The 20,585-nt window shown below is 51.6% G+C and overlaps 2 protein-coding genes across 2 annotated transcripts; one reads left to right on the forward strand and one right to left on the reverse strand.

Moving 5' to 3' along the window:
- Positions 1-206: 206 nt before the first annotated feature.
- PARP3 (poly(ADP-ribose) polymerase family member 3) lies at positions 207-4,111 on the reverse strand. Its single transcript, XM_052678720.1, has 10 exons — positions 3,032-4,111; positions 2,779-2,904; positions 2,373-2,558; positions 2,067-2,202; positions 1,677-1,903; positions 1,432-1,578; positions 1,271-1,348; positions 923-1,100; positions 618-764; positions 207-549 (listed from the first exon to the last, which is right to left on the reverse strand). The coding sequence occupies exons 1-10, from the start codon at positions 3,218-3,220 to the stop codon at positions 380-382; spliced, it is 1,584 nt and encodes a 527-aa protein (XP_052534680.1). The 5' UTR covers positions 3,221-4,111; the 3' UTR covers positions 207-379.
- Positions 4,112-4,313: 202 nt separating this feature from the next.
- On the forward strand, positions 4,314-19,398 carry RBM5 (RNA binding motif protein 5). The gene is made up of 24 exons (XM_052678566.1): positions 4,314-4,455; positions 4,534-4,993; positions 5,076-5,231; positions 7,133-7,202; positions 7,676-7,749; positions 10,034-10,117; positions 11,061-11,121; positions 11,248-11,313; positions 11,752-11,912; positions 12,780-12,877; positions 13,316-13,403; positions 13,567-13,644; positions 13,736-13,808; positions 14,328-14,413; positions 14,755-14,833; positions 15,089-15,180; positions 15,639-15,803; positions 16,266-16,412; positions 16,487-16,558; positions 17,051-17,230; positions 17,440-17,514; positions 18,096-18,193; positions 18,272-18,401; positions 18,826-19,398. The coding sequence occupies exons 1-24, from the start codon at positions 4,439-4,441 to the stop codon at positions 18,949-18,951; spliced, it is 2,736 nt and encodes a 911-aa protein (XP_052534526.1). The 5' UTR covers positions 4,314-4,438; the 3' UTR covers positions 18,952-19,398.
- Positions 19,399-20,585: the final 1,187 nt, after the last annotated feature.

Consider the following 20,585-nt stretch of genomic DNA (forward strand, 5'->3'; position numbering starts at 1 on the left):
GGGGCTTGGCATGGTACCAATGGAGGGCAGGCACTGGGGACATAAGGACAGGCTCATCCATGCTCATCCCTTCATAGCCCTTATGCCGCAGTGGTGAGCACAAGTCTGGCTACAGTTATGAGATCTGCAGCCCACCCAGAGCCACCCACAACAGGGGTAACCCCTGGCCATAGCACCAACCAGGGCTCCCTGGTCAGCCCCTCCATGCCGGCAGGAAAGCAGCCACACTGCTGGTGCAAGGCACGGTGAATTTATTGCCCGTGGGAGCAGGCTGGATGCTCCATCTCACACCTAAGTAAGTGGCCACAAGGGCTGGATTCCTGCACTCCATGCTGGCGGCACTCTGCTGCCAAGAGGGGACACAAGGAGCCTGGTGCTCTCAGAAGTGGAGCTGGACGAGATAGCGGATCCTGCACTGGCTCTCCTGGTAGATGAGGTACTCGCTTTGGAAGAAGGACGAGTCCTTGTAGGCGGGCACGGGGATCGGCTTGCCTTGGCACACCAACACCTTCTTCCCATCCAGCATCACCTCCACATCCTGTGCAGGGTCTGGACAAGAAGACTCCACTAGTGCCAGCCCTGAGGGCCATCCCAAGGCCCCCAGTCCCACCACTCACCTGGCTCCGTGCGACCACAGGCCAGGACGCTGTCATAGCCATCGGGCGGCTGCTGCAGTGTGGGCTCATCGCGGGTGATGCAGTACTGTTTGCCCAGAGCCACCTCCGTCAGGAACATCAAGCCAACTCGCGTGGATGTGCAGCCCACTGACACCGGGAAGGGAAATGAAGGGGAAGGAGTGATGGCACCAGAGTTGCCACTCATTTGTGTGTGAGTCCCTAGCATGGAAGGGGCTTGGCAGAGGTGCCACAAAGAGCTGGGCTTGCACCGACCCCACAGACACCCCAAACAGCCCGCTGCTCACCGTAGCCAGCAGACTTGCTGTTCTCAGAGGCAAAGTAGATGCCCTTGCCCACGCGTCCCCCCGAGTGGGGCATGATGCGCAGCCCGTTCCTCAGGATGGCCGCAACCACTGCCACGTTGGTGCCGTGCCACAGCAGGCGCCGGTGCTCCAGGTGGTCATGGGCCTGGAAGAGCTTGTCCTGGAGGGACACAGAGCAGAGGGCTGGCCAGGGAGGGGCACACAGGGTTGGCCCAACTCCCCTGCCCAGCCAGCCGGCGTTCCCGCTCTGCTGTATATAAGTGGCCCTGGACCTGCAGACAAAGCCCAGTCCAGAGGGCACAGCTAGGGTCTCCTCAGGCTCCTTCTCACCTCACCCTCTCGGGCCACCTTCCAGACGTTGAGGATGTAGACCTGGCTCCCTGTCTGTGTCACATAGTTCAGGATCATCTGCAAGGAAGGACACGGTGTCACTGCTGGCTGCCCATAATCGTGTCCCCAGAGTGTCTGCATGGCACTGGGGACCGTCACACCTCATACTCTTGGGAGGTGTGCTCCAGCAGGCTGAGCTGGCAGCACAGCAGGGCGTAATCCCGGTCCAAGGGGTGGGTGACCACCTCCTCCTCCTCCTCCACCTTCTGTGCCTGCAGACTCTGTGCCACCTCGATGTCAGCCAGCACCTGGAGGGGACAGAGCAGGGACACAGTCATTGTGGGCCAGGACAAGGCTCCCACTACCTCTCCACCCCACAGGGACAGATGCCACTGCCACATCTCACCAGCAGCATGTCTTTCTTGGCTCGTAGCAGCTCGGGGGAATCAATGGGGGGTGGCCGTGCCCGCCCAAAGTTGTGGGGCACAATGGTGTAGAAGCGTGAGGAGAGCTCCTCCAGCCGGGACATCCTGCAGGGTTGCTCCCCCAGTGCAGCTTCCAGCTCCTCCAGTGCCTCGAAGCCCCGAGCAATCTGCTGCTTGCTCAGCTTCCCCAATGGCATCTTCTTCACATCTGGCAGGGGTGGAGCGCACGCTGTCAGCCCACATCTCGTGCCAGCGTGCTGGGATTCCCCAGCCCCACTGTGCTGAGCAGCCCCAGCATCACCACAGCCAAAGGGGATGCTCAGAAACCCACCAGCACCTCTGCACTCATCAGGCCCCCTGGCACCTCCTACCAATATTCATGGTCTGCATGGCGTGGCGGAACATGTCGCTGCTGAAGATGAGGGCCACCAGCTCCTGCGTGGTCTCATCCAAGGCACAAGGCAGCATGCGGCACTTGGAGACCTTCCCATCACCCACACCATCCGTCTGTGGGAGCAAACCCCAGCCTTGTGCTGTCCCTGGGTCATGCCCGATGCCACTATGATGTCTGTGGTGCTCAGTAGAGAGCGCCAAGCTTGCCTCCTTGTCCATCCCACTGCCCACCCTGCTGACCCTGCTGGATGTCTCAGGCTCAGCATTGAGGCAATGCCACTCACCCTGAGGGCCACCTCCTGCCCTGCGCCGGGCTGCACCTCTATCAAGGTGTACTTTCCTGGCTGGGCCACAAAGTTTTCCCGTGCTGCCCAGCTGTTCTTGGTCTTTTCCCAAAACTTTTTCTCAAAATCCTTCTTGGCAGCTTCCAGAGAGGTGAACGACAGGAGCTTGGACTGGCCCACTTCTCCCTGAAGCAGACCCAGTATCAGAGGCACTGCATGGGAACCATGGGCACCTGGTGCCATGGGTTTCCTTGCTGCAGTGCCTCCTCAGCATGAGGACGCATCCTTGTTTCCCCCCAGGGAAGGGTTGTGGCAGAGCTGCTCGCTTTGGGACTGGGAATTTGGGATGGGGGAGCTGGCAGGGAGCACCTCAACCCCATTCAGGGATGGCCACAGGTTAGCTCACCACACGTCCCCAGCGGTTCCAGGTGCTGTAGGTGCCATCGTGCATGATGAGCTGGATGATGTAGAACTTGTTGTTGTTGGCTCTGATGTTGGTTTGGTTCAGGGTGCAGTCATAGTCCTCATAGACCTATGGCAGGCAGCAGGTTGGGGTGGCACTGGGGGCAGAGGGGTGCTTCACCCATTTGGGGATGTGGGGGTCCCCATTAGTCCTCTCCATCCTCCTTCCATCCCCAGATGCTCCTCCCCACACTCACCTGTGCATCAGGCCCTGCACTCAAGGGACACTGCCCATCAATGGTGGCGGGGGGCTTCTCCTTGGGGGCTGCCTTCAAGGCAGTGAGCGTGGAGCTCCAGGCATCCTCCTCCTCCTCCTGCCCCCCCTTGGCTTTCTTGCCCCCATCAGCTGGCTGGGATGCAGGGGGTGCTCGGCGCTTGGGGGCCATGGGCCAGCTGCTCCCGTGGGGCTTCAGCTTTTGAGCAGCAGGCTGTGGGAGAGAGAGATGCCGGGTTGCCCTTCCGGGAAGGTCCAGCTGGGCTGTACCTTGGCTGTCCTATGCCTATAGCCAGGAACTGGGCGGGAGGAGGGGAGCATGGGGATCTGCTGTGGGGGGAGCTGAGCAGGGTAGGCTCAGGGGTTTAGAGCAGTGGACGCTGAGGACAGCAAGAGGAATGAGGAGAGGGGAGCGGTACAGCTGGCAATCATTGCCAAAGTTCCTCCCTGATGCAGCAGCCAGGGACAAGCAGAAATTGCAAGCAGGCACACCCCCAAGCAGCAGTTCCCTCACTGCCATTCAGAAAACAGCCTTCAAAGAGCTAAAATCCTCATCAGTGCTAAAGCTGCATTTTGCAGGTGGAGGCTGTTTTCCCTGTAGTACCTCTGGAGGCGAGCAGTGACCGCAGGAACACTTTCCAGCTGCTCTCTGTCAGTCTGCAGCCTAACTCCCCCAAGGGATAGGCAGCAAAACGGCATCGCTGTGTGTGCCCAGAGAAACCCAGAGGCCCTCAGTGAGGGTTTGGAGGCTGTTCAGGGGCAGCAGCAAGCGGCAGCCTGACGTGCTCCCTAACAGCTGCAGGCTGCAGTGCTGTCCCTTCTGCTGAGTAGATGGAGGGGATGGTGCTGCTGGGCGAGTGCTGAGCTCGGGGCCTCGCAGAGCTGAGCTGCAGGCAGTAGGACGGCTCGTGTTCTCCTCCCAGCACTGCTTCCAGACAGCTCACTCACAACTGCGGGCCGTTCTGCGCCGCCTCACAGCTCAGCAGCTCAGCAGAGGACGGGCTGAGCTGCGGGCACGAGCTGGGATCAGACAGTTCAGCACGCAGGAAAGAGCACAGTGCCACGGCGGCGGCACAAACCCGCCCGCGGAGCGGGTGCTGCCACAAGCTACAGTGGGGTTTTGTTTCTACTTCAATAACCGCTCAGAACCGGAGCGGCCCACGCTGGGCCGAACTGCAACTCCCAGCGTGCCCCGCGGCGGGCGGCCACCGCTGCGCATGCGCAGCAGCTGGAAGCTTCCAGGCGGCGCGCGCGGTGCCTGCTGGGTAGAAGACGGACAGTCAGCTCGGCGCCATTTTGTGGCGAGGGAGCGGGGGCTGCGGGCGCGTGTTCGGCGCCGCGCAGTGGCGGTCAGAGCCGTGCCGGAGACTTGCGGATCGTGGGCAGCGCCATGGGCTCGGATAAGCGGTAAGTGGCGGCGGGGGAAGCGGGGGCCCCGGGGGTGCGGAGGGAGCGCGCTCTGAGCTCGGCCCGCCGTTCCCGCAGCGTGAGCAGGACGGAGCGCAGCGGCCGTTACGGCTCCATCGTGGAGAGGGAGGACCGCGACGAGCGGGAGTCGCGGAGCCGCCGCAGGGACGACTACAAGCGGTCCAGCGAGGAGCGCCGCGGGGACCGCTACGACGACTATCGCGACTACGACAGCCGCGACTATGATAGCCGAGACTACGACAGCCGCGATAGCCGAGACTGCCGCGACTACGACAGCCGCGACTACGACAGCCGCGATAGCCGGGACTGCCGAGATTACGATAGTCGCGACGGCCGCGACTGCAGGGACTACGACAGCCGCGACTGCCGAGATTACGACAGCCGGGACAGCCGCGACTACGATTGCCGGGACTACGACAGCCGCGATAGCAGGGACTACGACAGCCGCGATAGCAGGGACTACGACAGCCGGGACTATGACAGAGACTACGACAGCCGCGACTACGACAGCCCCGAGGTAAGCGCTGCGGGGCCCGCGGGGTGCGGCTGGAGCTCGGGCTGGGGGTGGCAGCGGGGCGCTGACGTGTGTTGGCTTCCAGAGGGAGCGAGAGCGCAGGAACAGCGATAAATCCGAGGACGGGTACCACTCCGATGGCGACTACGGAGAGCACGACTACAGAAACGACATCAACGACGAGAAGGAAAGCAAGACCATCATGTTGCGTGGCCTGCCCATCACGGTTACCGAGAACGATGTGAGTAGGCAGGAGGGGCTTTGCTCTGCGCAGAGCTGCTGCCATTTTGTTGAGCGCTGCATCGCGGTGGCCCCCCCTTCTAGACGTGTTGGGAGCGCTTCCATTTTGAATCCTAAAAGGGTTCCGGCTGCCGCTGTTGAGTAACAGAGGTCATCTCAATGTTAAGCCGTTCGTTTTCAGTAGAGCTGTACGTGAATGGTGTGCTTCCCCTAAGATTTTTGTGGGATTTAAAACTCCGTGTAGTTTTTTCCTCTTCCCACTTAGCACGTGGAAGAGGATATAGACGTACGTCCTATTTATTTGTTGTTACTCTCTAAGGATTGTTAAGGGAGGGAGATAAGGAGCACAAAAGTGATTTAGTAACTTTCTGGGCTCTTGTGGAAGCCCGAAGTGAGGGTTGGTGGTGCAGCCCAGATGCTGAGCTCCTCAGCTGAGAGCAGCCGTGCGGAACGCGGCTGTGTGGGTGCAGCTGTGGTGGCCATAAAATGGCTGCTCCGGAGCTGAGGGAAGGAGCGAGCGTGGTGCGCCATCATCTGACGGTGCTGGAAAGACCTCGCACCCCCTGGGAGGGATCTGTTTGCCCTCTCACTGGGCTCTTTCAGTGACCAAGACCACAAGCCTGCGGCTGCTGTGTGAATTGGGATAAGAAACAGCTGTAAAAGCCAAGGTGCATCAGTTTGTTTTCAGGCACGCTCCCCTTCCGATCCTGAGATCTTTGTGTGCCAGTTGCTAACACAGAGCATCTTTTTGCACCACTTCTGTGGTAGATCTCTGCTTTTTTTTTTTTCTTTTTTCTTTTAATTGAGTACTTTCTGAATACTGGCAATGCTTTTCAATTGCCATGTGTGATCATTTTTTAAGCGCTGAGCAAAGCATCCAAACAATGGAATTCAGTCAGAAGTTACCTGAAACATATTTAGCAATTTTTGTTTCTGATTTTGTACCCGTGCAGCTTTATGGTTCTGCAAATAACTGCAGTGTAATCTGTGGGAAAGCTGAATGTAATTTTAGTTACGAACTCATCAGCAGAGTTTAGGTTATGATTTTTGGAATGATTGCTTTCTGCTGAAGTCAGCTTTCCCTTTGTGCTTCTGGTATTAACTGTACATATTTCAACAGCTTTTTCCTCTTCTCTCACGAGAAGGTATTTGCACTGAAGGTGGTGGGTCAGTTCCAGCCAGAAGATGAGCAGGCAGCTTTAAATAACCTTTGAGTCCCGCCTGCTGTTGTATGTATTGTAGCATGAGTTCCCTGTAGGAGCTGCCAAGCTCCTTTTGTTCTTAGGAGATAGTTTTACATGTTTGTTTTTCCTTTATACTCCTTGGCAATAATTTATCTAGTTTGTCACACCCAACTTAAGCAGCTTGGTTGTGTCTGAAGAGCTGACGTCCCTGTAGCATGATCTTTGACAGTATTCTTAACAAATCTCATGTATTTTCTGAAAAAGCAAAAGGGAAGCTCTGTTAAAGGATTGCAGCTATGGCTAGGGGCTTAAGGGAATGTGCATCACTGAGCCTCCCAGTAGTGTTACTGTTCTCTGCTAGGAGTTGGATGTTTCCAGGCATGCAGGGTTGGGGATGCTAGCAGCATTCTTTGTTAAGACATTGGAGCAAGCACGGAGTTTGCCAAATTCTGTACAGATGGCCTTGGAATTCAAGGCCATGGTGATTCAGATTCTGGATGATTCTGTGGGCTGTGAGGACAACGGAGGGCTGTGTGGGTTCTGTGGTGCGTGTCAGGCTCCTGTTCACCCCAAGGGCTTGCTTCTTTTTCTGAGATAATACTCAGACTCTTCTGCTCTGTGCACCCGCTGTGTGTACAGTAGGCTGGATTGCTGCTTTGTCTGGCTGAGATGTGTGCTAATATTTGAAAACTTAACTGTCTGATAAAATCTCACGCAGATCCGGGAGCTTATTGAGTCCTTTGAAGGTCCTCAGCCTGCAGACGTGAGGCTGATGAAGAGAAAAACAGGTGAGAGCTCTTATCCAGTTTTTGGTATGGCCTTCCTCTTCCCCAGCCCAAAAGAGTATCCAGAATTATCCCCAAACTGCAAGCACGTGCAATGAATAAAAAAAAAGTTTGCCATGGCTAAGGAATGTGGCTTTTTGGAAGACTTGTAGATAGCTCGTCCTGTTAAAAAGAAGTCTGTCTCCAGGGGTTTTAGTTAACAGGTGTTGGTAAGTAATACTAGTATAAACCCGTTTAATAGTATGTAGTCTGTTGCATGGTTACCTGTAAACGTGGATTCAAATGGAGTGAAATGTAGCCAGTTAAGGGAGCTTGGTTCCTTGCCATGGCAAAATAACGAGCAGATCCCAGCAGTTGACGTCGCATTTGTAAAGCTGCTTTGTCGTGAAGTAATGAAGCAGTTGGAGAGAGATTCGCCTGTTTTAAAGGAACTGACTAACACAAGTATCCCGTCTATATCTGAATGCTGTCTCTAGGTGTAAGCCGTGGTTTCGCCTTCGTGGAGTTTTATCACTTTCAAGATGCTACCAGCTGGATGGAAGCCAATCAGGTTGCTTCACTCACCAAGTCTAGATATTCCTGAAAATGGAAAAAGTCTGTACAGTTTAAAAAAAAAAAAGAAAAAAATAAAGGTGGAAGGAGTGGTTTGTTCCATAACAGTGATTTAAATGAATAAAAGCTTTGTATATATTAAAAGTTTTCAGAGTGATAGAAAATAGCAGGTAACATTAGGAAAAGAAAGTGGGCTGTTTTGAGCCCTCCCTCATAAAATGTGCCGTTGTCTGATTACATGGTGCCAATTTATTTGGCTGTGGAAAGAGTAGCATATAGTCCATAAGAGACTCTTACTTTACTTCCACCTGCTAGTTCTGTTGCCAGAGAAGGCATCAGATACTGTGAGATTTTCATTACCTTGGTATTAATCCTGAGTAAAATTCAGAAAAAGATGTGCCAGGTCATTAAAAAGATGCGTTCCCTGAGTCGAGGGAAGACACCTGGCTCTTCTGGACAGAGAAATGTGTTCATTCCAAATAAATCTGATGGGAACTGAGGGCTCTTCAAAGCTGTGCTGTGTATTTTGGCTGTTCTGGACTATGACTTGACAAGGAGCCAAAATGCAGAAAGTGCTCTAGTTTCTTTCCCAGTGCTGCTTTCTTCTCACACTGTAAGCACGCTCTGGATTTGCTCATTTTTGAATCTCCACCGTCTGTTTTAACAACAGATCTTAAATACTCTCTTGGAGCCAGCAAAGTGTGTTGAGCCACTTGTTCTTTTTACAGTTAAAGATATGCTGTGAGGATCTGTGTGCAGCATGAGGAACGTCTTCTGCTGCGTCAGTTTATGTGTCCAGGCACTGCAGCAGCGCTGCAAGCAGCTCCAGCAGATGGAGGTAGCTGTGTGCTTTGTGCTGGAATAGAGCTCCACGTGGCTCGTGCTGGGAGTCGTTTCCCATGGCACAGTTTGGGTCCTGTTTCACGGTGCCCTGCTCTGTAGGGTGGGCAAGTGCAGCGGAAGGACTCGTGTTAGGAGATGAATGCTGAGTGCAATTTTAGAGGTAGTTTTAATATATACAAAGCTGTATCGCTGCATAATTTATTGCAACAAATACTCAAATTCACTCCGGTAACCCAGCCACCCTAGTAGTAGGGAAAACATAGAGTCTCCCCAGCAGCCCGGTCGCTGACTGTTAGATGAAAGAATGATGTATTGCAACTGTGCCAGCAGCTTTGTTTCTATGTGTGCATATCCAGTGAGCGCTGGGCCCTCCAACCCTCCCTCCTGCCGGTAGGAGAAATGGCTTTGCCCTATTTAGTTGCACAGAATGTGAGAGCCTTATTCATGCTACATGCTAGATGTATCTGTCAGACCCTGTTACAGAGAAGCCACTGGTCCTGGTGCTCCTGTGGTACCTCTGCAATAAGCCAACCTGTCATAAAACTGGTTCTTGTATTACAATGTCTCGGGGTTGGCCTGTAGTGCAGGTTTCCTCAGACTGACTTGTGCCTGTTTGAAATACTTTGTATATTGAAGGGGCGCTCTGCGTGCCCGCACTTGGCAAAGCACGAGGCTGAGAGTTGGGGCTTCTAAAAGAGATCTAAATTCCTAATCCCTGTAAAGTCAGAGCGAGCGGACGTGCTGAAAGCATCATGAACTTTTCCTACCCCAGGAGAAGCTTCGCTCTAGTTAGCCATTGTGGAGAGCTCTTTGCCTGAATGAAGAACACAAAGCTCTTGCGCAGGCTTCCAATTGAACCGATGCTTTAGTCAAAGGAAAGCACTCGATGGCACTTGTAATCCAGCCTCCAAGAAGTCTAAACAGGGTCCCTGTATTTACAAAGGGACGCTTCTGAAGAAAGTGCTTGGAAAAGTAATCCAAATGTGGTGGTTTAAAGGTCTGGGGAATTTGGAGTAGGGGAAGAAGTGAAGCAGTCACCTAAGGACATGTTTAAAAAGTCGCTCAATACTATACCAGAAGTGAATAGAAACGGGGCAAGGAGACTCCTAAAAATGTGTTAATCCTGAACGCAGCAAGTTAGGACTTTGTCTCCTTCGAGACACTTCCTGGTTCCATGGCAGCGTTTAGTGTTTGGCAACTTTTTCAACACTCCCTGATTCCGTTTATCTTTGCTCCACATCCCATTCTCTTACTGCCCTCGTCCTCCTCTCTGCAGGATTGGATGGGCAGGGTGTAGGTGGCGGTGGTTGTCCTCCACATCCTCCCCATATGTTGTCCATTTAATTCAGGAGCACTGATTCCTCCGAAGGGTGCTCTGCCATGGGAAAATGAACACGTGTGCCTTGATACAGGGATAATTGAAACCACTTCTTTTGCAGAAAAAGCTGGTGATTCAGGGGAAGCAGATTGCGATGCACTACAGCAACCCGCGGCCTAAATTTGAGGACTGGCTTTGCAACAAGGTACAGCGTGTCTTTTTATCTGTTTCTCATCATTTCAGTTCTTTTCACCAGCTACGTGACCAGGACAAAGCAGTGCATAGTTTGGGCCTAGTGGTCGTTACAACGATGGAGAAATGCAAGGCACGGGAGCGCAAAGGTTCTGGAAATGCAGTGGCAGAAACGCCTGGAGTGATGGAATTGTCCACGGAGATCATCAGCAGCTAGAAAATAAGGGCTGGGACTCAGTGGTGTACTTGCCAGCTGAGGCAAAATTCATTAGTGGAGCTGTGTGTTGCTGCCACTAATGTATGCCTGACCCAGAGCTTGTCTCCCAGGACTTGCTGTTCACAGCAGAGCTGATAGAACAGCCATTGCCCTGAGGGAATTTCTCTGTGATTCTGTCATCTCTTTAGAAAATCAATAATACTTTCAGCCTTAGGTTGAGCTGCAGCTTTTGCTGAGGGATGCAGTAGTTGTGCACGTATTGTAAAACAGACGGGAAGGGCGCTGCCATTTTTGCTTATACAGAAGTCAGTTAGTGAACTGTACCAGAACACGACATCATTAGATGAATTCTGTATCCTTCAGGTGACAGCTGATGTTGTGTGCAACTGCTGTACGCTTGTTTGACCCTCTTTAAGTGGAGATGATGTAGCAAGATCAAAACCAGGCTGCTGTGTTCTGCTTTAATCACTTAAAGATAACTTGTTTTCAAAGCTTGCTGAAGGACAAGTTAATTGTGTAATTCAGGATAGTTTACTGACTAGAGTAGGGGTGACTGGATGTTCTGAAAAGCAGCTGCAGTGCAGGTGAGGACGAGTTTTGCTGTTCTTGGTCATTGTGGTTGGTTCAGCTTTGCTGTACTTATCTTGATTGTCTTGTTTTCAGCAAAGTACAGCACATGCCACCATTGGTGTGAATCAACTAAATCCTTACTAGATCTACTTTTTTTTTTCCCACGCAGTGCTGTCTTTACAACTTCAGAAGGAGACTGAAATGCTTCCGCTGTGGAGCGGACAAATTTGGTAAGTTCCTTTCATCTCTTTGGGTGTCTTTGAATTTGGATGAGTGTAGGTTGTAGCCTACACTGTGATGTTCTGGCTTTGAGTGACAGAACAACATTGTGATTCACGTTTTTCCTTTCTATGAAGATTCAGAACAGGAGGTACCACCTGGAACAGCAGAAGCCGTCCAGTCTGTGGATTATTACTGTGATAGTAAGTAAAAGTCGAGCAGAATTATGAGTTTACTGTATAAAGTGACTTGTGAATCTGTGCAGAAAAGTCCTGGTAACACAGAGTGCCCTTTGGAACCCATGTTGAGCTCTCTCAGGGCACAGCACTTAGCATGGTTAGGTTGTTCCCAGTTTGTAGACTGGTATGTGTGAATGTTGGCAAGGGCTTCTGCTCAGGAAGTGCTTTCCTTTCATTAGAACAGTATTGACAGCCCTCTCATCTTCCCAACAGAGCAAGTGCTTCCTGCCAACTCCCCAAATACTGTACTCTTGAAACAGAAACATGCTCTTGTCCAAAACTACTGCTGTTTTGGGTTTGGTGGTGTTTTTTTGTGTTGGTTTTTTTTTTTTTTTTAAGGCTTTTCAGAGTACTTCAAGTTCTTCTGTACGTAGCTAATGTCATACTTTCTTTTTTCCTCAGCCATCATTCTCCGAAACATTGCTCCTCACACAGTAGTGGAATCCATCATGACTGCCTTGTCTCCGTATGCCTCTCTGGCAGTCAATAATATTCGTCTTATCAAAGACAAGCAGACTCAGCAAAATAGAGGCTTTGCATTTGTGCAGCTGTCTTCTGCCATGGTGAGGGCCTTATTGGTTTTGTGCTGAGGTCTGCCCCGCTTCCCTAGGGGTTCATAGATCATTGAACAAATACTAAATGTGTCAGAGCCTTTCATCGTTAGCTGCAGCTTGGAAGGGAAGTGGGGGGATGCTGTGAACACAGGGGAAAAGCGTTCGTGGCAGAGTGCAGTTCCGAGTTGAAAGCTCGCTTCAGGCGTGGGTCACAAATAATGGTCTGGGGTCATTTGGATCACAAGAAAAGGCTGGAGTGTGCAGTGTGAGGAAATGCATAGAACTGGGCTCCTTTCATCTTGAGAAGGTGAAGGAGAGGGAATCTTGCTGCTCTGAGCATCATCCAGAGCGAGGCTGTGAGGATGGCAGAGGCAGTCTCAAAGGGTGCTTGGTGAGGGCAGCAGGCATACTGAAACGTGGGAAATGGCAGTAAGGTACAAGGAGAATGTCTTCCCTTTTGTGAGGAGTTGAATACTGGAAGAAGGCTCCCAGAGGGGTGCTGGAACCTCTGTTGTTGGAGATGTTCAAATTGACAATCAGTGTGTTCTGTTTGGACTTGCTTTAAGCAGAGTTCAACAGTTCAGTGTTGGATGAAAATGGGTGGCTGATGTCAGCCTCTGCTGGGCTGCCTTCTGGAGTAATGTGGGGCAAAACTAAAGACTGTTTAATCAAGAGACCCCGCTTTTCTGGGAAGCACACTGTCTGTCAGCAGGCTGTAATCCCGTCGTACTCAGCATGTATGGCATGAGGGGACACAGAGGTGCTGCCATAGCTTTATATGTTTTCAACTGGTGCGTGTGAAAAGTTGGGGCTCTGAGAGCTCCTGCGTCCTCTTAGTAACCTGCTTTTCATAATAATGAGTGTTTCTTGTTGTAGGATGCTTCTCAACTGCTGCAGATTTTACAAAGTCTTCAGCCACCATTAAAAATTGATGGCAAAACAATTGGTGTTGACTTTGCAAAGAGTGCCAGAAAGTGAGTTGCAGTAGCAGTTCATTTCCCCTCTTATCCCTTCCTCCATATAAAGATTCGCGGTCGTCACTGGAGCTTTTAAGATTACCATCACTCCAGTTTTGCTTCCTTGAAGTGTCTTTTGTTACGTGGCTCCTTACTGTGTGTGAGCAGAGTGACAGCAGTTGTTTCTTATCGTCTGCATCGCCGGTCCTCCGTAGCTGCCCTTGTAACTTCTTCCATACACAGCACAGTTGTTTCATTGGAGGCCTACAGGCTGGTTATTGACTGCCCAACACTGAGCCCAGCTCCTCCACCCGCCAAGCAGTTCTTTGGCTCATTCATGACAGTGTTTAAGACCTGCCAAGAAATCCATGCATGCTGGCAGACTCTACCTCCTTGTATAGCGATCACTTCACAAAAAGCAGTGCTTACTCAGGTGTGTGATTTCTGTGGTTTCAGGGACTTGCTTCTGCCAGATGGGAACAGGGTCAGTGCCTTCTCTGTGGCAAGTACAGCCATTGCTGCAGCACAGTGGTCGTCCACTCAGGTAGGGTTTGGAAACTCGTTCACAGTCTTGTTATCCGTGTAAATCTAGAGATCTGGTTTTGATCATTAGGCTGGAGCCTAATCAGCACTGAAGTTGTTAAATGCAGCAGTTCTTACCCATCTCTGATTTAAAAAGAAATGATAATAACCTGCTTCAATTTCAGCCTCAAACCGGAGAAGGCAGCACCCTTGACTACAGCTACCTCCAGTCAGGACAGGATGGCTACACGCAGTACACTCAGGTTGGTGCTGCTGGCTCTTCTGTAGCCTGCAAGCTGTTACAGTGTGGGTATCTGCTGCTCATGCTGTGTTTTCATTCATTTTCCTTCGCAGTACTCCCAGGATTATCAGCAGTACTACCAAAACCAAGGAGGTGTGTTGGACTCAGATGCAGCTACCATATCAGGTGGTGTTTCCAACGTGTGGGAGATGCTGTTGTCGGTGATGAGAGGCAATAGGGATGTTTTGCTTTAGCTTTGAAGTTCGTTTCCTCAGTAAAGGGGGACGGATTTTGCTGCCATTATATGTGAATGGACGTGTGTTCCTGGAGAAGCATCGTGAGTTTGTTCACGTGGGACCTGTGGTCTGTGAGATGAGTGCAGCTGCTGTCTCAGAATATTGACATAAAGCCTTGAATTCATGAGAACTGCGTGAGCAGCTCTAGAGAAATCCTCAGTGCTGGCAGCTGTCAGAGGCCAGGAATCACTGGCTTTGAGAGCAAAATATTTCCTCCTGAAAAGGAAACTATTCCTTGTCTGGAAAGAAAATACCCACTGTTTTTGTCTCCTTTTGAATGTTTATTGCCTTGTTTGGCTGCTGGAGCTGGAATTAGGATCCGAAACTGTAAACAGAGTAATTTTAGCCCTAGGATGAAGTGCTGTTGTACAAATCATTCGGCTTATCCATTGCTGCTCTGTGTTGGCAGGAGCCCCAGTCACCACCACCACGGCTGCCGTTGTGTCCCAGAGTCCCCAGCTCTACAACCAACAGACGAACTCGCCTGACTCCCCGGTAATTGTGGCACTCCTTGCTTTCGGTGCCAGGGCTTCATTTGGTGGGGCATCTGCCTTAACTGTGGCCTCTGCACACTCTTTAAAGTGAGTGTGGTACAGCAGAGCTGTGAGATGTCACGGGTGAAGTTAAATGCAGCACTTGTGTTTATAGAAGAGTCACCTATTTCTTTTCTCTGATAGTTCTGTTCTTTGTTAAAGTTGAGTACTAAGTGTGCTGGCAAAGAGGAGCTAGCTCTTGCATGCTTAGTGTGGGCTGCATATGCTTTGGCTCCCTGTCCTTGTTTTTTTGCACCTCGGTGACAGATCTTTCTCATCAAGATTTCTTCTGTTTTCTTCTAGACACAAGCAGCACCAGCCACCACCAGCACTCAGGCACAAACAGCTGCCCCAACTGGTGTCGTCCCTGGAACCAAGTATGGTAAGCAGAGAGGGGCCGTGCTGGGACGGGTGTTTGTTCCTCTAGCAAGCGAGAAGCTTTGCTTTAGCTGAGTGTCTCACCTCTAGAAGTTGGTGCTGCAGCTGCCCCTGGCTGTGCCTTCTGGTCAGATGGTACAAGTGCTTTGTAGGCACGTCTGCTCTTAATCATTTCAGAATTATAGTTGAATTATACACAGGAACCAATGTGAATTTGTCTGGAATGACCTTGTCCTATACTTGGACTATTTTTTTTCAGCTGTCCCTGATACATCTACCTACCAGTATGATGAATCTTCAGGATATTACTATGATCCTGTAACAGGGCTCTACTACGATCCTAACTCTCAGGTAAATATAGGTTCTTAGCACCCATCTTTATCTGTTAATGCTAGTTCAATTCTGTGTCTATTGCCTCATGAGTGAAACTGAAGGGCTGTTATACTTCTCTCTGGTTATAGCCCTTAATTTTTCTCCAGTTTGCCCTGCATAGGGTTACACATACACACACTGTTACAGATGCTGCCAGTGAGCTGCTTCATTGCGGAGCAGCCAGCAAAGAGCATGCTGTGCTCTCTTGGGAGAGGCATAGAGATTTCCATAGTGCTGTTGGTTAGAACATGTGTTTGGGGTCACAGGCTTCAGCCACTCTGTGTCTTTTGCCTCCTTTGTGAGGTCTGGGTTGCTCTGAGGAGCTCCTTTCCATGCGATGCATCAGACTGAATCAGGCCACTTCTTTTGGTTCTTTCTTTTGATGCTTAGCTTATGTGGTGTGTGTAACTATCTGATGGTTTTCTTCTCTTTGTCAGTATTACTACAATGCCTTAACTCAGCAGTATCTGTACTGGGATGGTGAAAAAGAGACCTACATGCCTGCAGCAGAGGGTATTACATACCAACAAACAGCGACCGCAACCACCACAAAAGAAGTGAAGGAGAAGAAAGAGAAGCCTAAGAGTAAAACAGCTCAACAGGTAAAAGCTGAAGTGAGATCATAACTGTGCTGGTGTCTTCTGTGGGGTAAGATTATAGTTTGCCCTTCTGGTGACAGTCCTGGTTGGCTGGTGGAATGTGTACCTGCACGTTGCAGACATTGTGCAGGGCTGAGAAGAGGCGGGGTTGGCAGAGACTTCAGTGCAGAAATAACTACTGCATAGGAGAGATGCATACGAAATGATGCCAGGAGCAGTGGGAGTACAACTGAGCTGCCAGTTAGAGGAGTGGATTGATAAGAAGGGTTCATACACCGAAACAGGCAGACTGCACTTTCACTCTATTTTTTAACACTATCTACGGGGAAGCAGCTGCAGTATAGAAGATAGTGAAGTCGCCTTGATCTGGAGTGTCTGTACAAATGGAACAGTTGAATGGGTGTCATGGGAGTCTGGTGTCGATGGAGGCAGAGGTCTGAGCAGACCACTCTGCGTCTGTTTCAGATCGCTAAGGACATGGAGCGCTGGGCCAAGAGCTTGAACAAGCAGAAGGAGAATTTCAAGAACAGTTTCCAGCCGCTGAGCACAAGGGAGGAGGAGCGGAAGGAGTCGGCAGCTGCAGATGCAGGCTTTGCCCTTTTTGAGAAGAAGGTGAGGCTGGTGAGAAGCGTGCTGTGGAGCGTGGTGTGGCAGAGCTTGGTGCTCACAGTGCTCTCATCTTTCAGGGCGCTCTGTCTGAGAGGCAGCAGATCCTACCGGAGGTGATGAAAAATGGGGAAGATGAAAATCCCCTGAAGGTGAGCGGGAGATGCCTGATGGGTTGCATTGTGTGTGAAAGAGGCCTGATGGGTTGCTTTATGGGTGAAAGAGGCAGGGTTCTTGTATTGCTAAAGCTGACTGTCACGTGTGGAGCGCTCTCAAGAGGAGGACCGGCAGACGCCTGCCTTCCAGCCTGGATTTCCACAGCACCCTCTGTGGATTGCTGTGGTGGTTACAGTGATCCTGTCTGAGTGCAGTAGGTTCCGAAGCTGAGAGGTGCAGAGAAAGGTTGTCATGACCTCAGGCCTCAAAGTCTCACTTGAACTTTTGGAAACCTCAAAACCTCTATTTAAGCTATTGTTTGTCTAGCTTGAATTAAGTCTAGCAGCTGTGCTGCAGCACGTGGTTCTCTTAAGCTGTTTCACCCTTCAGCATTGAGAAGGCTCCGTGTCTTCTGCACAGCAAAGCATGTGCACCAGCCTTTGTGCTGTCTTGCTGCACCCATCCCTTAATGCTGCCCTTCCTTCCAGCGTGGCCTCGTGGCTGCCTACAGCGGTGACAGCGATAACGACGAGGACTTGCTAGAAAGAATGGAGAATGAGGAGGAGAAGCTGACTGACTGGAAGAAGATGGCCTGCCTGCTGTGTAGAAGGCAGTTCCCAAACAAAGATGCGCTGATTCGGCACCAGCAGCTGTCAGACTTGCACAAGGTGTGTGTGCTTGTGTTAACAGGATGATTGATACCCATAACATAGTGTGTAAAGCAGAGTGCTCTTGGGAATGCTTTTCTTCCTACTGCAAAAAGCAGTTGCGTGTGGATTGCTTCTTTCCCAGAAGTCAGCTGCTTACAAAGAGCTGTTGTCCATCCTGCTTGATGTGCTCTGCATTTCATGTTAACATGAATCTCTTCTTGTTGCAGCAAAACATGGATATCTATAGGAGATCAAAGCTTTCAGAACAGGAACTTGAAGCCTTGGAACTGCGTGAGAGAGAGGTCAGTGTTCAGATGAGCAGATAATGGATGAGTGGCTAATGGAAAAGGGCTTGCACAGATAATGCTGAGCTCTCCTTATCCTGACTTGATGCTAATGAGATAAGCCGTGTAAGCCTAGCCATTCTTGGGCCAAGGCTGTCCTGTTAAACAGGGAGAAATGTCTCCTGCACCACAGCTGCTGCTTATCAGGGGAGGTTCTGACTGCCTCACAGCAGTGGGGCAATACAAGGGCTCTAGAACCGGGTCCGGTGACCTTCCAGCAGCTGTCAGGCAGCTGACTGTGCAGGTTCTGACTGGGGTTGGGCTGTTGTACCACGCTGTACACGTTCTGATCAGCTCTGGGGAGTTGTTCCAGTTCTTTCTATTGGCACTGGCCAAGCCACATGCTGGCAGCCTGCAGTGGGCAGCTCTCTGTAATGGCAGGCATTCAGCTTGCTTACACAGCTCCCAGGAGAAGCTGTGCATTTTTATACCAGTACTAAATATTTACACTGACAGTAAAGCTAAATGTTTTTATGTATATGCTTACATAAAAATAGTAAATAAACTTGTCTTCAAACCAACACTCAATCTGGTTACAGATGAAATACAGAGACAGAGCAGCTGAGAGGCGAGAGAAGTACGGCATCCCAGAGCCCCCGGAGCCAAAGCGCAAGAAGGTGTACGATGCTGGCACAGTGTATGTACCTGGAAGCTCCTGGGTGGTGAGCTCAGCTTCCAACAAGCACTGTGATTCACTGACCTTTTCTTCCTGCAGTAATTACGAGCAGCCCACCAAAGATGGCCTCGACAACAGTAATATAGGCAACAAGATGCTGCAGGCCATGGGCTGGAGGGAAGGTTCAGGCTTGGGAAGAAAATGCCAGGGCATCACTGCACCTATTGAGGTAAGTACAGATGGGTGCTTCCTCTAAGTCTGGTGCTTTTTGATTCAGAAGTGCTTGCTGCTGAGGTCCTGTGGAAGGCACCGTGCTGTCCGCTGCCTCTTTGTCTCATCCCGTGGTGAAGCTGCCCACTGTGTAGGGTGAAGGGCCAGCGTCTCCCTCTTGGGCAGCATCCTCTGCATGGTGCTGCAGGCTGGTGCTTCTGTGCCTGCACCTCTCTCTCAGCCTTACTGTGCTGGGAACTACTGCCCACCCGCTTGGGGCAGGATGGGTGGATTTAAGCCAGCAGTTGTGGGTTTGCGTCCAGTCTGGTCTCCTGGTGTCGGTGTTTGTAAAATGCCCTGGGTGAGCGCGTGAAGCCAGCATGACAAGCATTCTGTGCGCTGTGCTGCACCCCAAAGCTGATGCCTTGTCTCTTCCATTCCAGGCCCAAGTGCGAATGCGAGGTGCTGGTTTGGGAGCCAAGGGCAGCTCCTATGGTGTTTCTACTGCAGATTCCTACAAAGATGCAGTGCGGAAAGCCATGTTTGCTCGCTTCACAGAGATGGAGTAAAGTCTGTACCTTGGTGACGTGGCTGTATGCTGGTTATGGGTTAGAGCTGACCATTTCATTCCCTTGGACTTTTTCCCCTCTCGGCATGTCACACTTCCACGAGCAGATTGTGCAGGCTGCCCCAACTTCATGCTGGAGAGCTCCTCGCTAGACCAAAGGGGATGCTGATCTTTGTACGGTCCTGTATATAGTGTAATGTATTCTGTGTTCGGAGCGTCTCGTCTGGATGCTGCTCCTGCCCTCCAGAGCAGGGCTGGGACGTGTCAGCTGTGGTTTCACACCGTCTCTGCTCTCCTTTTGTTGTATCGTTTGTCTCTTTTTTTTTTTTTGAGAACTTTCCTGTACATTTTGTATGATACATCTTTGTATAGACTTTTTGAAGACTCGGATTCTAGTTGCCAGTTTGGCTCATTTCCAAATGAAATACATCCAAAAGTGTTTCTCTTACTGTTTTCTCGTTGGGTTGAATGAAGAATAAGTTGTCAATGCTGCTTGTCCTTCCTGTGATTCTGCTTCTTCCTTGGTGAGGCTTTGGCCTGCATTCTCTCGGTGCAGTGCTCTGCTTGCATCTTGCCCTGAGGATGTCAGTTTCAGCGTGGCAGCAGGCAGGTGTCACTCTTTGCCTCTCCCGAGGTAGAAGAGCCCCAGCTCTCCTTGCTGCAGGAGTGAACAGCAGCAGCGTTCCTGCGGCTCGCTCCAGGGCTGCCTTCAGCTCCTTTGCAGAGCCCTGGAGGGTTGAACCCTCTTTGTTGGTGCAGGGTTTCTGCTCTCTGCGCAGCCTTGGCTGGGGCCTGCAGGGGGAGTGTCGAGGAGCTGCTGGAGGCTGGGTCATAGCGAGCCTGCGGCTTTCCTCTGCCAGAGCTTGTTTGTCACTGGTGCCAAGCGCCTTCAGCCTTCTCTGCCCGTGCTCCTGGTCCTGTGCTCCTCACAGTGCTCCCGGGGGCTGCGCTGAGCAGGAGGCTGTGCACAGGGTGATGGAGGAGCAGTTCTTCTCTCCGTCACCTCTTGCAGGCTAACGGTATAACGGACGGGAGCTCTGCTTCGGGCGCTTCCCAGTCTGACTCGGAGCGGTTGTGGCACCGCTGTCCTACGCAGAGGTACGAAAGCCACGGTTAGGCGCTGCAGCGTGTGTCCCTTCAGTCCCCCGCCCTGGGGGCCGGGCTGTGCCACCAGGGGGCAGGCGTGGCCCGGCTGCCACCGCCGGGGGACCGCGCTGCTCGTCGGGAGCCACGAGGCGTGAGCGCCCGGTGTCAGCAGCTGCAGGAGCCGCTGCTCTGCTGCTTCGCAGCCGATCGATCCCCAGCCCTGCGGCTTCCCGGCAAGGCTGGGCTGAGGCTGCGGAAGTTGCCTTGAATCGTGGTGGGATTCTGCTTGGATCGCAGTGCTTTTTAGTGCCTCAATTCCCTTTTTGGGTTAAGGGCATCTCAGGTGAGGAGCTGCATGGCTTTGGGCAGCCCTTGCTCTGCGGGACCCACCGGGATGCTTCTTGGTATCGATGCTCAGTGCTGCGGCCTTGCACAAGGCCACCTGGGAAAAATGAGGCACAGGGCTTTGCTCTGCCTGCAGCCAGACCCTGGCAGCCACCAACCCAGAGCCCAGGAAGTGCTGGCTGGTGATGCTGCAGCGAGACCAGG

The sequence above is a fragment of the Tympanuchus pallidicinctus genome, unplaced genomic scaffold (assembly GCF_026119805.1).
Source record: "Tympanuchus pallidicinctus isolate F22 unplaced genomic scaffold, pur_lepc_1.0 scaffold17, whole genome shotgun sequence".
Classification (NCBI taxonomy): Eukaryota; Metazoa; Chordata; class Aves; order Galliformes; family Phasianidae; genus Tympanuchus; species Tympanuchus pallidicinctus.